At 36.8% G+C, this 14,457-nt stretch overlaps 1 protein-coding gene across 1 annotated transcript in view; it reads left to right on the forward strand.

Annotated features, from left to right (window-relative positions):
• Nucleotides 1-14,457, forward strand: part of DOCK7 (dedicator of cytokinesis 7) — a 246,399-nt gene that overhangs the window by 49,621 nt on the left and 182,321 nt on the right. The window contains exons 5-7 of the mRNA XM_006879772.1: nucleotides 5,379-5,505; nucleotides 5,592-5,804; nucleotides 6,965-7,050. Of these exons, the coding sequence (XP_006879834.1) occupies nucleotides 5,379-5,505; nucleotides 5,592-5,804; nucleotides 6,965-7,050 (426 nt within the window). The remainder of the gene's footprint in view (nucleotides 1-5,378; nucleotides 5,506-5,591; nucleotides 5,805-6,964; nucleotides 7,051-14,457) is intronic.

Raw genomic sequence — 14,457 nt, forward strand, 5'->3', positions numbered from 1 at the left:
AACTTATATGTACCCTTTGTTGTTGTCATGTACTGTCACATTGGATTCATAGCTGACTCTCCAGTGATTTTTAGGAACAGTCACATGGGAGGTGATTGTCCATATTTTCTCCTTTAGATCAGCATGTGGATTCAAAGCATGCACCTTTGAATTGGAAATCAGTTTCTAACCACTAGGCCACCGGAGTTCCCTTTTTGCCCTTTGTTGTTATGTGCACTTGAGTCACCTGTGACTCATAGTGACCCAATGTACAACAGCTGTGAACCCTGTTCACTCTTGAGCCAATTTTATAGTCTCTCTACTCTCATTACACTGAGTCAATCCAGCTCATCAAGGGTTTTCCTCTCTTGTGCTGTCCCTCTACCCTTTCAAGTATGATTTCTCTCTCCATGGTCTGGTCCCTTCTGGTAACATGCTTAGAGTATGTCAGACAGAGCTTCAACCTCCTGCAGCCTGATTTTTCCCTCTCCAGGATGAACCTGTTTGTTTTCTTTGCAGTCCATGGTATAGTTAATAAACTTCTTCAGCACAACCCAAAGAAATGAGTTCTATCCTTCTTGGTTATTATCCAGCTCTCTGATGCATAGCAAGTAATTGTGAAGACTGTGGCCTGGACCTTAATTTCTAGACTTACATCCTTACTCTTTGGTACCCTGGAGAGGTCCCTGACAGCAGATTTTCCCCAATATAATTCATCTTTTGATTTCCTGGCTGCGGGTACCAAGGATGTTGATGTAAATTTGCCCTCATTTTGAAGCATTTGAACATCCCCTACTCTAAACTGTGTTTTTCAACATAATTGGTTTCTCACATTACATATAAAAAAGCCTTTAATTTAGGAAGTAGATAGCCCATCCTGCTTCCTAGTGTGTCTTAATCAGGAAGCTCCACTAAAAACCATCCCTATCCAGATGGGGAACAGTGGCAAAGATTCCAGTATCACAGCAACCTCAGGTTGTCTCAGTAAAGAAAACTGTCAAACAAGTGCTTCACCACTTAGAACAACATTCCCTCCAAACACAATGAATAGCAGGCCCTAGGGCTCGCCCTTAGGCACAACTAACTTAAATACAAAGGCCTGCCCACCAGATCCTATTTGCCCACACAGAGGCTTCCCACCCAAGCTGAAAGTGAGGAGGACTTGAAGCATTTGTTGCAGAAGATCAAGGAATGCAGTTTTCCGTATGGATTGCATCTCAATATCAAGAAAACAAAGATTCTTACCACTGGACCAAAAGGCATAATCATGATGGATGGAGAAGAGATTGAAACTGTCAACAGCTTCATTTTGGTTGGATTCACAATTAACCACCTTTAAACTAGCAGTTAGGAAATAAGAAGACATATTGCATTGAGAACATCTGCAGTTAGGGATCTTTCAAATCATTGAGGAATAGTGATGTCAGTTTGAGGACTGAGGTGCGTCTGATTCAGGCCATAGTCTTTCTCATTACTAGCTATGCATCTGAGACCTGGATAGTGAATAAGGATGACAGAGAAAGAATTAATGCCTTTGATCTGAGGTGAGCACTGAACATCCGTGGATGGCCAAGACAATGAATAGATATGTCTTGGAGAGGGTGCCACCAGAGTGCTCTTTGGAGGCAAGAATGATGAGGTTTTGCCTCATATACTTTGGGTATATTGGTAGGAGGTGCTATTCCTTGGAGAGGGACATGATGTTGGGAGAGGTTGAGGGTTGGTAAAGGAGAGGAGAACCCTCAACCAGGTGTATAGACATGGTGAATGCTACAGTAGACTCAGGAATTGTGTGTCAGGAAGTGTGAGGATGGCACAGGATAGGACTAGGTTCAGATTTTGTTCATAGAGTTGCTATGAGTCATACTCGACTTGACGGCACCTAACAAGAACAGCATTGCATATACAGTGTTTAAATCATTGCAGAGACTTTGAACCTTTTTTTGCACTCACTTACCTCATCTGCTGCTATTAAGTTGATTCCGTCTCATAGCAACCCACCGTTCTTGACTAGTTGGAGGATTTGAAACCCAAGCCTATCAATCAGTTAACAGTCACGTTCTTTACACTGCCAGGACTCCTTTCTTGTACTAAAATAAGATGAAAGAAAAAATACACTCTTGTCTAAATTTGACTTAAAAGACTCATTTAGAAATGAGTCCCATTCCTAACTTGAAGACTGAATTATTGAGTATATTTATAAATTAATTCTTCCTGAGGGAAGTATTTTTACTTTTGAAAGTATGCTGTGATATTAACGTTGTGTTGCTGTTACTTCATTAGTTTTAGTAACAAGACAGGATATGAATGATTCATATATAATATAATTTTTTAAATTACTTGATTGCTAGAAATAGCAAGAACTAAACTGTGTTCTGAAGTCATAACTAATTTTTTTTTATTGTAAAGTTTTCTTTTTTAAAATGTACAGTTGGTTGAACCTGTTTATGCATCTTCTCCAGCAGCGGGGGGCATCGCTACCTTTGGTGTTTCTGGTGTGAATCACTTGAGCTCTGTTGTTTTGAAACCAGCTTGATAAGCCCTTTACTCAGCAGCTCCTGAAGGGCTGCCCTGGCCTGGGAACCCCGAATCTTCAGTCTCTCAAGGACAACAGCTGGGTTATAAACTTATAGTTGGGAACTTTTTTACAAAGTATATGTGGCTTTGTCAAACAAGACCAGCCTATTGAGCTTGTCCCGAACTTTGCCTTTGGACCACTTCTTCTTGGCCTTACCCGCAGATTTCTTCACTAGGTCTTTGTCCTTCTTGGCCCACTTTCCGGTGTCTGTCGTCTTCTTGTTGTCATTGGTTAGCATCATGAAGCTCAGAGAGAAGCTACCACAAGTGCAGCCTTGTTAAGATGTTGGATAAAAAGCAGTCCTAACTATTTTTGCCTCATTTAAAGTTTTCTCACCTTTTGGCTCTTCAGTGATAAATAGTGAACAGAATTTTTTTTTTTCTGTTCTTGGTGTTTTCATTTAATGTTTTTAAATACTGGGTTATTAGAAAAGGTTACATTCATTTCATAGTTCTTCATTTTATGTATGTAAGTATATGTATACAATGATAAAGAAATTTCTTCCTTTTCGTTATGTAATTTTCAGCTTTAGGCAAAGATCTTTTATACATCCTAAGTTATAGTAAGAAAAACATATCTCTTTGACAGTTTAAAGTTTTAAAATGCAATTTAAAAACTTGTGTTATTAATGATGTGTATATTTTTTTCTCTCATTTTATATTTTAATTGATTCCTCAAATTTTGTTTTTACTAACTTGGTTGCTGAGTAGGAAGTGCAGTTTATACTATATTCACATGATAGACATGAAAAAGAGACTATTATTTTCTTAAGGAAACTGGTGGTCTTGTGTCTAGCTATAGTAAAGGATTTTTGAATGGAAGTTTTCTTAAACCTCTGGTTAAATGTTTAATATACTTGATACTCTGTTGGAATAAATTGTTATGTAAAGGCACAATGGAGAGAAAGATCTGCAAGGTTATAATATGTAAACCATATAGGAAAAGTCAACAGCCAAAAGAGAAATTGAGTGTAAAAAAATTCCAAAAGAACAAAGGACATGAACAGGCAATTTATCGAAAAAAGATACTTGAATAACTAACAAACCTGTAAAGTGAGACTCATAATTGTTATCTATCAGACACCTACAGTGAGTTACAATGATCTCTCATCTCACCTTTGCAAGAATATCACAGGCCTTTGCAAACCCTATGAACAGGAGAGGAATGCAGGTAGTTATAGTAGGGTAGTGGTAGAACCCAGATTGGATATCACTTGAAATGAGGAAGAACAATGAGAAACATTGTTTACTAGTTGGAACATGGAATGTGCATAGCTTAAGTGTTTGAAAACTGGAAATTGTAAAAAAATGAAATGAAACACATGAACATATGAACATTGACATACTAGGCATTAGTATAGTGAGATAAGATGGACTAACTTTGTTTGGCCTCTTTGAATCAGATATATGATATACTATGCTGGGAATGTTGGATTCATATTGAAAAAGTCAAGTTCAAGTTCTATCCTGAAATACACTGTTTTGAATGATAGAATATTATCCATAAGCGTACAAGACAGTTGTTGATTGCCTTTGAGTTGAGCATGACTTATAGCGAACCTTTGAACAAAAGGCCTTAGATCTTTCTATAACTGTCAAACTTTATCGAAGTTCATAGAGTTTCCAGAGACATGTTGTATAGGAAATGGATGCCACTCTTGCTTCCAAGTACAAGACAGTAGTAGGTATATATTAATTCTGAGGATAGGAAATCAATACAGCTCGATAACTGAAGACCCTGAGAGGTATGGGAGAATAAAAGAACTACAGTAAATACACTAACATATACAATTTTACAAAAGCAATAATAAGCAAAAATACGTGAGTGGCTACCTAGGTAGTTGTATATGCTGTGTGCCATGGGAAGGCATATGAGAATATATGTACATATATATCTAGGTGTATTTATGAGCATATGCATATAAATTCATGTATACAATAAAGTGCATGGTTCTATATACTTTGTAGAGAATCATCACCTTGTGTGATTAATGTACTGGATTTAAAGATTCAGGATCATAGTCTTATGGCACAGCCCAATTGTTGGCATAATTTAGTTCATAAAGACAAAGTTCTGCATCCTAGTTTAGAGTGTTAGGGGTTTTAAAAGTAGCCATCTTATATCTATTGTTATCTATTGGTCTGGAGTAAAGAATGTAAAGGAAACCAAAGACACAAAGAAAAAACTTAATCCACAGGGCTAATGACCCTTGTTCAACACAGTCTTTGGTAGCCTGAGACCAGAACTCAATAGTGTCCAGCTACCACTGCTGACCGTTTTGAATCGGAGAAAGATCTAGAATTCAAATAAATAGAAAAGAGCAGACTCATTAGACTGATAGAGACTAGAGGAAACCTTGAGACTTACTGTCCTAAGACCTTTTTTTTTAACCTTTAACTCAATCCAATTATTAGAAATAACCTTTCGGCTAATAACTGTAAACTATAAGTAATAATACTTACAAAGAACATACTTTTTAAACAACCAACTATATGAAATTTAGCAGTCAACATTTACATGAAAGAAACGAGGAGGCAGGCAGGGCCAAGGAAAAGGAATGGATGGAAATGAGGTAGTTGAGATGGAAGTTGTGAGGATGCCAAGACATTACAGGAGTGATAACCAGTGTCACAGAACAATTTGTGTATTTATTACTTGTTGAACATATTTATTACTTGTTGAACATAAATGGGAATATTTTACTATGTAAACTGTCACCTAAAATGCAATACATAGTAAAAAAGGGTAATTTAAAAAAGAAAAATTATTAAAATAGTGAGAATGTTTCAAAATTGAGATTTATTTATTTTATTTTGAATAGGTATCACAAGCTGGGAACAGGATTTAATCCCAATACATTAGATAAACAGAAAGAAAGGCAAAAAGGGTTGCCAAAACAAGTCTTTGAATCTGATGAAGCTCCGGATGGCAGCTACCAGGATGAGCAAGTAATAGTTTTTTAAAAAATATGACTTATGGTATTTTAAAGCCATTTCTGTTTATCAATTAATATATTTAATGTTTTGCATGACAGGATGATCTTAAAAGACGTTCAATGTCAATAGATGATACTCCAAGGGGTAGCTGGGCCTGCAGTATTTTTGACTTGAAAAATTCGCTTCCTGATGCTTTGCTTCCCAATTTACTTGATCGTACTCCTAATGAAGAAATAGACCATCAGAATGATGACCAAAGGAAATCAAACCGCCACAAAGAACTGTTTGCTTTGCATCCCTCACCAGATGAGGTACAATAAGAAATACAAAAGTAAATCATGATTATTAAGATAAATATTTTAATCTGAATATAAATTGTATATCAAACTCAGAAATGCAAACTCACCACCATCTAGTCAGTTCTGACTACTAACCTAGCACCATGTTTCTGAGGTGATAAATCTTAATGGAGAAAATTGCCCATCTTTCTCTTTGGGAACAGCTAGGGGATTCGAGTCCCTGGAGAAGTGCAGCCTGTTGGTTAGCAGTGCAACTTGCTACAAAACACTGCCCAGAACTCCTTAAATTATGTGTGTTGTTACATACCATCAAGTTGGAACCAACTCATAGCTGACCCTCCAGCATGTTTTCAGAGGCAGTAAATCACACTGAAAAAGACTGCCCATCTTTTCCTCAGAGAGCAGCTGATGGATTTGAAACACATGCCTTTCGGAATGCAGCACCATTCCTTTGAAAAATGGTTACCTTTTCTAGAAATTAGATATGCCTCTCATACTAATATATTTAAGGGAACTCTCGTGGTGTAATCAGAAGTGAATTACACTGCTAACTCAAAGGCTGCTTTTCTCTGCCTGTTCAAATCCACGAGCCATTCTGCATGAGAAAAGTTTTGTGCTGTCAAGTTGCCTGTAACTCATAGTGACTCTGTGTACAACAGCCCTAAACCCTGCTCTATCCTGTGCCAATCTCACTGTCTCCAACACACCTACTTCAGTTATCCCAGTCACTGAATCAGTCCATCTCATAGAGGGTCTTCCTTTGCTGTGCTGTCCCTCCACTCTCCCAAGCAAGACATTCCTCTCCAAGGACTGGTCCCTCCTTAAAACATGTTCAGAGCTTCAGACGAAGCTTCAGAATCCTTGCCTCCAAGGAGCAGCCTAGTTTGATGCCTGTATAGTTTATAACCTTTTCAAAACTACTCAGGGGTCAGAGAGGAGTTGTTTCAAACTTGATAACAATAAATGAGTTAGTTGATTTATTATTGTTAATAAATAACTTCTGAGTTAAGCATATTTATGATCTAATGTCTTCTGTTTCTGTATATGTTTTTCCTCTATTTAAAATTGTGAGGATAAGAGGTATTAGATTTGTAAAATAAGTTCTTAAAGAATAAATGATAAATGATTGGAATATTATAAGGATATTAATTTTGATGTTTATCAATTGGTAGGAAGAACCAATAGAACGACTTAGTGTTCCTGATGTACCCAAAGAACATTTTGGTCAAAGACTTCTTGTAAAGTGTTTATCACTCAAGTGAGTATATATTTTACTCTATAGCTTTTCTTTTCTGGAATGATAGCTTAAATATAATAATTCTAGTAGTTATTTTATTTGCATGTGTGTACTTTTGAGGTATATTCTTCTGTTCCTATTTTTAAGCGCTATTAAGTATTTAAACTTATATATGAAGTTGAATTTTAAAGCCTTTTTTGTCTCACAGGTAAAGATAGCTCTTTGTTAAAGTTGAATAGTCTTAAAGTTTGAAAGAATATCCAGTAGAATCTATACAATTTACCAGACAATATTCAAGACATAATCAGATATAAAGAAAAGGGATCATTTTCCTGAAGGAGTTGATTTTTTTTGTTTCATGGTAATCTGTATTTTTGTCTAAGTGTATATACTTTCTTCTTAAAAAAGTAATTTAATTGGCATCTGATGTAGTATTATTGTAATCATGTATCTTCCATTTATATTCTGCTTTACAAAAATGCTTTCATTTGCTTCAATGTGTAGATTGATTTATGAAGTATATATATCTATGTATTTTGCAAATGAGGAAACCAAAGTTCAAAGGAATTATCAAGGCTTAATTGGCATGCTCATTATTATGGGCAAGCAGGATTTGGAAGACAAACTGTTATACTGCTTTATGTCATGTTAGTATTTTAACTACTATTTGTTTGTTTGACTTAACAAAAACGGTATTTCAATTCTTAGAGCTTTTTTAAAGGAGCAGTTTATTTATTTGAATAACCTAGGTAATTTATCCAGAAACTTGTTAGAAGATTTAATGTGTACAGTCTATTGAATATCATTTTTTTCTTAATGATCTTCTTTATTTTTGTAATTATTTTAATTGAGATATAATTGATATACCTTAAAATTTACCCTTTAAGTTGTACAAGAAAGTATTTTTAGTACATTCAAAGTCTTGTAACTATTCTCAAACCAGTGATAATTAGTAGCCATTGAGTTCCAACTTGGTGACCAAACTTGTATGTCAGAATAAGTAGGAATGTGTAGGGTTTTCAGTGACTGACTTTTGAAAGTAGATCCCTATGTCTGTCTTCTGAGGTGTCTGGTTAGACTTGAACTCAGCGTAAACTCTTGGTTAGTAGCCAAGTAAGTTAACCATTTATACCATCCACGGACTTCCTACCATTGTCTAATCCCAGAAATCAGAAATAAACTGTTTTCTTTTTTTTTTTCCTGATTTTTTTTTTATTAATTTTAACGAATATTTACAGAGATTTTTGGATTTCTATTCATTCATTGTTGCATTTTTCTCCCTGTCCACCCCTCCTCCTCCCCCGTTTGCTCTTCTCTTTGAGTAGTAAAAGAAAATTCCTTCATTGGTATACAAATCTCCACCCCCCAAAAACTGTTTTCTTTATCAGTCATTCCTCATTCTAGAAACAGAAAGCTAGTTCTGGCAGCAGCTAATCTACTTTGTTTCTATCAGTTTGCCTCTTTCTCCATTTTCCACTGTAAGAAATTATACATGTGAACTTTTGTGTCTGACTTCTTTCATTTAATGTAATATTTTCAAGATTTATTGATATTCCCAAATATTGGTATATCAGTACTTTATTACTTTTGTGTGTGTGTATGTGTGAGAGAGACTATCAGTGCTGCAGGAAACACAATTATTTCTTCAATAAAATATTTTTCTTTTAAAAAAATGTCACTGTGAATCATATTATTTTCCTAGTAGAGAGGAAAGACCATGGTCATGTAGTGTAATCTTGGGTTAGGGTTAGGGTTAGGGGGTGAGATTAATTTCCATGTGCTGCACAGCAGAGGGAGTGTGGGTACCAGGAACTGTGGTTGTGTTCTCAATTGAGGGGACTAAGGGTCTGTCCTTTGCTGTACAGTCACTGAAGCTGTAAGTCTGGTACACCTGGAACAATTTGTCCAAGCTGGTGATGCAGAATTGTCCAGGGCATACCACATTGTTGGATGTAACCCCATTGTAGTTCCCTCAAGCCATCTAGATGTGTCCTTGAAATGCCAGAGAGGCCTTACTGGAAACCCAGAATTCTTTCCTTAGTATAAGGTCCTTGAAGAGTAAAGGTAAAATACACCCATACCTGACTTACTATGTCATTATCTGATACTTCACAGTAGTGAATGTCTGACTTATTTTGCACAGTTTTGAATGCCAAGGGAGAGTAGCCCTGGTTGTGTTGGTTGAAGTTATGTGACATTTTGGCCAGGTCATGATTTCTAGTGGTTTGGCACTTGCAGAAGCATCTTATTTGACATTATGTAATCAGATAGTTAAATTCCATTTTGTAGTCTGATGTGATCACAATGTTTTAACATAATGCCAGTTTTCACTGATGACACTGAGTTGACCTGACCTGGACATTGTCTAGAGATGTTTTCACTCAAGTACCAGTTGTATTGTTTTCTTTTGAGTCATAACTGACCCTCTAGCAGGTTTTTAGAGGTAGTAAATCACACAAGAGGGGAGGGCCTCGCCTCTCTTGGAAAAGCTGGTTGGTTTGAACCATGTGTGTTGGGGATTGCCAAGCAGTTTTTACCATCAGGCTACTCATGCTCCCTCAAATAACAATAGAGAGAGAATTTATTAGTTGCAGGCCTAGCTCAAGGAATCCATAAGGGTTGTTCTTTAATTAGAAGGAAAATGAGCCAAATGGAAGTTCTGAGATGCCAGAAGAAATGAAAACATTGAAAAGGTAAATTTGAATAAATTTGACTATCTAAAGCATAAATAAGGATCTATTTCCTTATTTACATTACAGCAACAATGAACAAACCCAGTGTCTTTTACTCAGAGTGAGTTCAGAACCATCTAATATTTACAAGTAAAAATCAGTAAAGTCTTAAAAGTTTTTACAAGAAGAGGTTGCCTATATTTTGTCAGACTGCTTATATACTTTCTCGATGACTTTCAAATTGTGACTTTTGGTTAACACTGTTCCTTTTCATTACAGCAGTGCCATGTATATTGAGAGAGAAATATCATTAAAGCTTTTGAAAGTCTGGGAGCAGGATAAAATTATCAAGTAACATCAACTTTTGAGACATTGTAAATAAAGTATAACTACATACTTTAAAAAGTACATTACTGCATGCTAACATGTTATTATATATGGTTGAGTGGTAACCCTCTGATAGCTGACCCTCCAGCAGGTTTTCAGAGACAGTTATTGCCTGGGAGGAGATTGCCCATCTCCTCCTGCAGAGTGGCTGGTAAATTCAGACTATTCAAGTAAGAGAAAATAATCATTAAGAAGGAAGAAATGAAAGACAAAGTAGATAGAGCACACAAGAAAAATAGAAAACAATTGTAGATTTAAGCCAAATACATAAATAATTATGTGAAGTGTATTACTATTAGCTTTAAAGATATAAAAAAGTTAAAAAATGAAAATGGTAAGTTATGTTTAAGACTAAATCACTGCAGGGTATAGACAGGGGTGCTTTATAGTACCTGGAAAGTCTAAGTAGTTTTACTCTGTAACACATGAATTGCCATTGTTTAAGGCTAACTTGATGGCACCTAACAACAATAGTAATATAAAATCAAAATACATAAAACAGACTGTAGAGCTATAAGGAAAAAAGACATTTACAGTAATAATGAAAGATTTTAGTGTAATTTAATTTTCATATTAACTGAGAGGAAAACAGATCACTAAGGATGTAAACATTTATCATGTGATTAGCAAAATAGACTTAGGGATCATAGTCAATTCTTTTATAACTGTTTTGAAAATGCTAATTATTTCAAATGGCTTCACTGATAAGTTCTGTCAAACATTTTAAGAAATGACATTAAAATGAAAACTTCAGAGGAAAGAACAAGAAGAAGCTGTTATCTACTTGCTTTATGAAATTGTATAATGTTATCTATAAGCCAATAATGTCTTGGGGATGCTATGATAAATGAGCACACATTCAGTGTCTTCAAACAGCAGAAAGTTGAGTAAAAAAAAACACAACAAAACAGCAGAAAGTTATACTTCTTGCTTCTGGAGATGAGAATTCCAAATTCAGAGCCACCTTATCTAAAGGTTGTGAATGAAGATAATTTCTTGTCTTGTCTGAATCCTGATGGCCCCAGATTTTTCTTGACTTCCAGCAGGATAACTCCAAAATCTTCCTCTGTCTTCCTCTTCTCTCTGTATTTCTCTCCTCCTTTCTTTTTTAAAAAAATAATTTATATGTATGTGAGTGTGTGTTTCCTCTTCTGAGATCGGTAGCCTAATTGGATTAGGCACTGTCATAGTCCAGTATGACTTCACATTACCTAAATACATATGTGAAGATCTTACTTCTAAATGAGGTCAAATCCATAAGATTTAAACTGATCTCTTTTTTGGATGTTGTTGTTGTTTGTTGTTATGTGCCGTCGAGTCCTTTCCGACTCATAGCGACCCTATGCACAACAGCCCTAAACCCTACTCTATCCTGCGCCAACCGCACCGCCTCTGACACACCCATCCCGATTACCCCAGTCACTGAATCAATCCATCTCATAGAGGGTCTTGCCCTCAGTTCAATTTTGAGACATGATTTTATACATGAATCTCAATCTTGGATGTAATTGTAGAAATTCTAAACAATATGTTAGTAAATAATCTGGTTTTCCAATTCAATAATACAGAATCTAGACTTCCAGGCTGGGTTTAGAAGAGGTCGTGGTACTAGGGATATTGTAGCTGATGTTAGATGGATCTTAGCTGAAAGCAGGGAATACCAGAAGAATGTCTATCTGTGTTTCATTGATTATGCAAAGGCGTTTGACTGTGTGGATCATAACAGACTGTGGCTGACTGTGAGAAGAATGGGAATCCCAGAACATTTAATCATGCTAATGCGAAACCAATACTTGGACCAAGAGGCAGTAGTCAGAACAGGGCAGGGTAACACTGCATGGTTCAAAATTGGGAAGGGTGTACGCCAGGGATGCATCCTATCTCCATACCTTTTCAGCCTGTATGCAGAGCAGATTATCCACGAGACTGGGCTCTATGAGGAGAATTGTGGCATCAGGATTGGTGGAAGATTTATTAATAGTCTGCATTATGCAGATGACACAACCCTGCTTGCTGAAACTGAGGAGGACCTCATGCACTTGCTGCGGAGGGTCAAGGACTGCAGCCTTCAGTATGGACTGAGGCTCAATGTCAAGAAGACAAAGATTCTCACCACTGGACCAATTGGTAGCATCAGGTTGGATGACGAAGAGATTGAGATTGTTCACAGCTTCAGTTTGCTTGGCTCCATGGTCAACACTCTTGGCACCAGCAGTCAGGAAATAAAAAAAAATTTATTGCGATGGGAAAGTCTGCTGTTAGGTACCTCTCTAAAGTACTCAAGAGCAACAGTGTCTCTCTGGAGACTAAGGTGCGCCTGATACAGGCCATGGTCTTTGCTATCACTTGTTATGCATCAGAGAGTTGGACACTGACTAGTGAGGACAGGAGAATTGATGCCTTTGAGCTGTGGTGCTGGAGAAGAGTATTGAATGTACCCTGAAAGAGTATTGAATGTGCCAAGAAAACAAACAAGATTCCAAGATTCATCCTGGAGAGGATTAAACCAAGCAACTCCTTGGCGGCAAGGATTCTGGGGCTTCGTCTGACATACTTTGGGCATGTTGCAAGGAGGGACAGGTCCTTGGAGAGGGACATCATGCTTGGGAGGGTGGAGGGACGGCGCAAGAGGGGAAGACCCTCTATGAGATGGATTGATTCAGTGACTGGGGTAATCAGGATGGGTGTGTCAGAGGCAATGCGATTGGCACAGGATAGAGCAGGGTTTAGGGCTGTTGTACATAGGGTCATTATGAGTCGCAAACGACTTGACGGCACATAACAACGACAGACTTCATTTTTATATATTGTTGTTGTTAGGTACTGTTGTGTTAGCTTCGACAACATTGACCCTGTGTATAACAAAAACAAAATCCTACTCAGTCCAGCAAACCATACTTCTGATCCTTGTTATTTTAGCTCAGTGTCTCACTCAATATGCCATTTAATCTTCTTGAGATCCTCTTTTTTTTTTTTTCCACTGACCCTTTGCTTTTCCAAGCATGATGCCCTTTTCCTAAAGACTTACCTCTCGATAATGTCCCAAAATATGTGAGACTAAGTTTCATCATGTTTGCCTCCAAGGAGATCACGGTATTTCTTCCAGTACAGACTTGTTTGTTCTTTTGGCAGCCATCACTACCACAATCCAAAGGAGTTTTAAAAATTGCACACTTTTAGGCCAAACATTGCACTTCTTTTGTGGTGATTTTAAAGGTTAATATAAAAAAAATAGTTATCTTTAAAAGGTTTATAATTTGGTAGGAAAGTCAGTAATCTGCTCATGCATCAGTGGAGTGTAGGACCGTATAACTATGGTTGATGGGTCAGATCCAGGCAGCTGCTTTTTTTGTGCTGGATTGCAAGTTAAGAATGGTATTTGCAAAAATTTAAAAAATATTTTGTGATATGAAAAGCTGATGTCAAATTCAAATTTTAGTTCCCATAAACAAAGTTTTATTGGAGCACAATTATGGTCCTTTATTTACATATTTATTATCTGACTGTTTTGCTATTACATTACTCATTCGTGTTAATCGTGACAGATTGTATCGCTCAGAAATCTTAAAATGTTTTTGCTGGCTTTTTATGGAGAGTTCTAGTGGCACACTATTTTGTAGTTGTTAGGTGCCAACAAATCAAGTATAACTTATAGTGACCTTATGAGCAACAGATCTGAATCCTGTCCTGTTTTATGCCATCACATCATTTCTGACATACTTGAGCCCATTGCTGCAATCACTGTGTTGATCCATATGGTTGAGGATCTTCTTTTTCACTTACCCTCCACCTTTTTCAAGCATGATGCCTCTTTCCAAAAAATAGCGTACCTAACAACATTCCCAAAGAATGTGAGCTGAAACTTCTTTATCTGTGCCTCCAAGGAGCACTCTATTTGTTTATTCTTTTGGCAGTCCATAGGATACTCAGTACTCTTTTCGAACACTATGGCTTTAAAGTGATGCCAAGGCCTTAATTCTTCTCTCGGACTTATTCACTGTGCAAGTCACAGATTAAATTATTTGACAATTTCTAGAACAAATACATATGTCTTGAATAAGTACAGCCAGAGTGCTCCTTGGAGGCAAAGATAATGAAACTCTGTCTCTTTACTTTGGACATGTTAATAAGAGAGGCTTTTTCTTGGAGAGAGACATCATACTTGGAAAGGTAGAGGAAAAGCAAGGAAGACCCTCAACAATATGGATTGACAAACTTACTGCAGCATTGGGCTCAAAGTGTGTCAGGGGTGATGAGGATGGCACTGGATAGGACAGAGTTTAGTCATGTTGTTCATAGGGTTGTTGTGGGTTATATTCAACTTTACAACAACTAACAGCAACATGGGATATAAATTTCATTTCTATAT

This window comes from Elephantulus edwardii, unplaced genomic scaffold (assembly GCF_000299155.1).
Source record: "Elephantulus edwardii isolate Elephantulus edwardi_28Jun2011 unplaced genomic scaffold, EleEdw1.0 scaffold00005, whole genome shotgun sequence".
Taxonomy (NCBI): domain Eukaryota; kingdom Metazoa; phylum Chordata; class Mammalia; order Macroscelidea; family Macroscelididae; genus Elephantulus; species Elephantulus edwardii.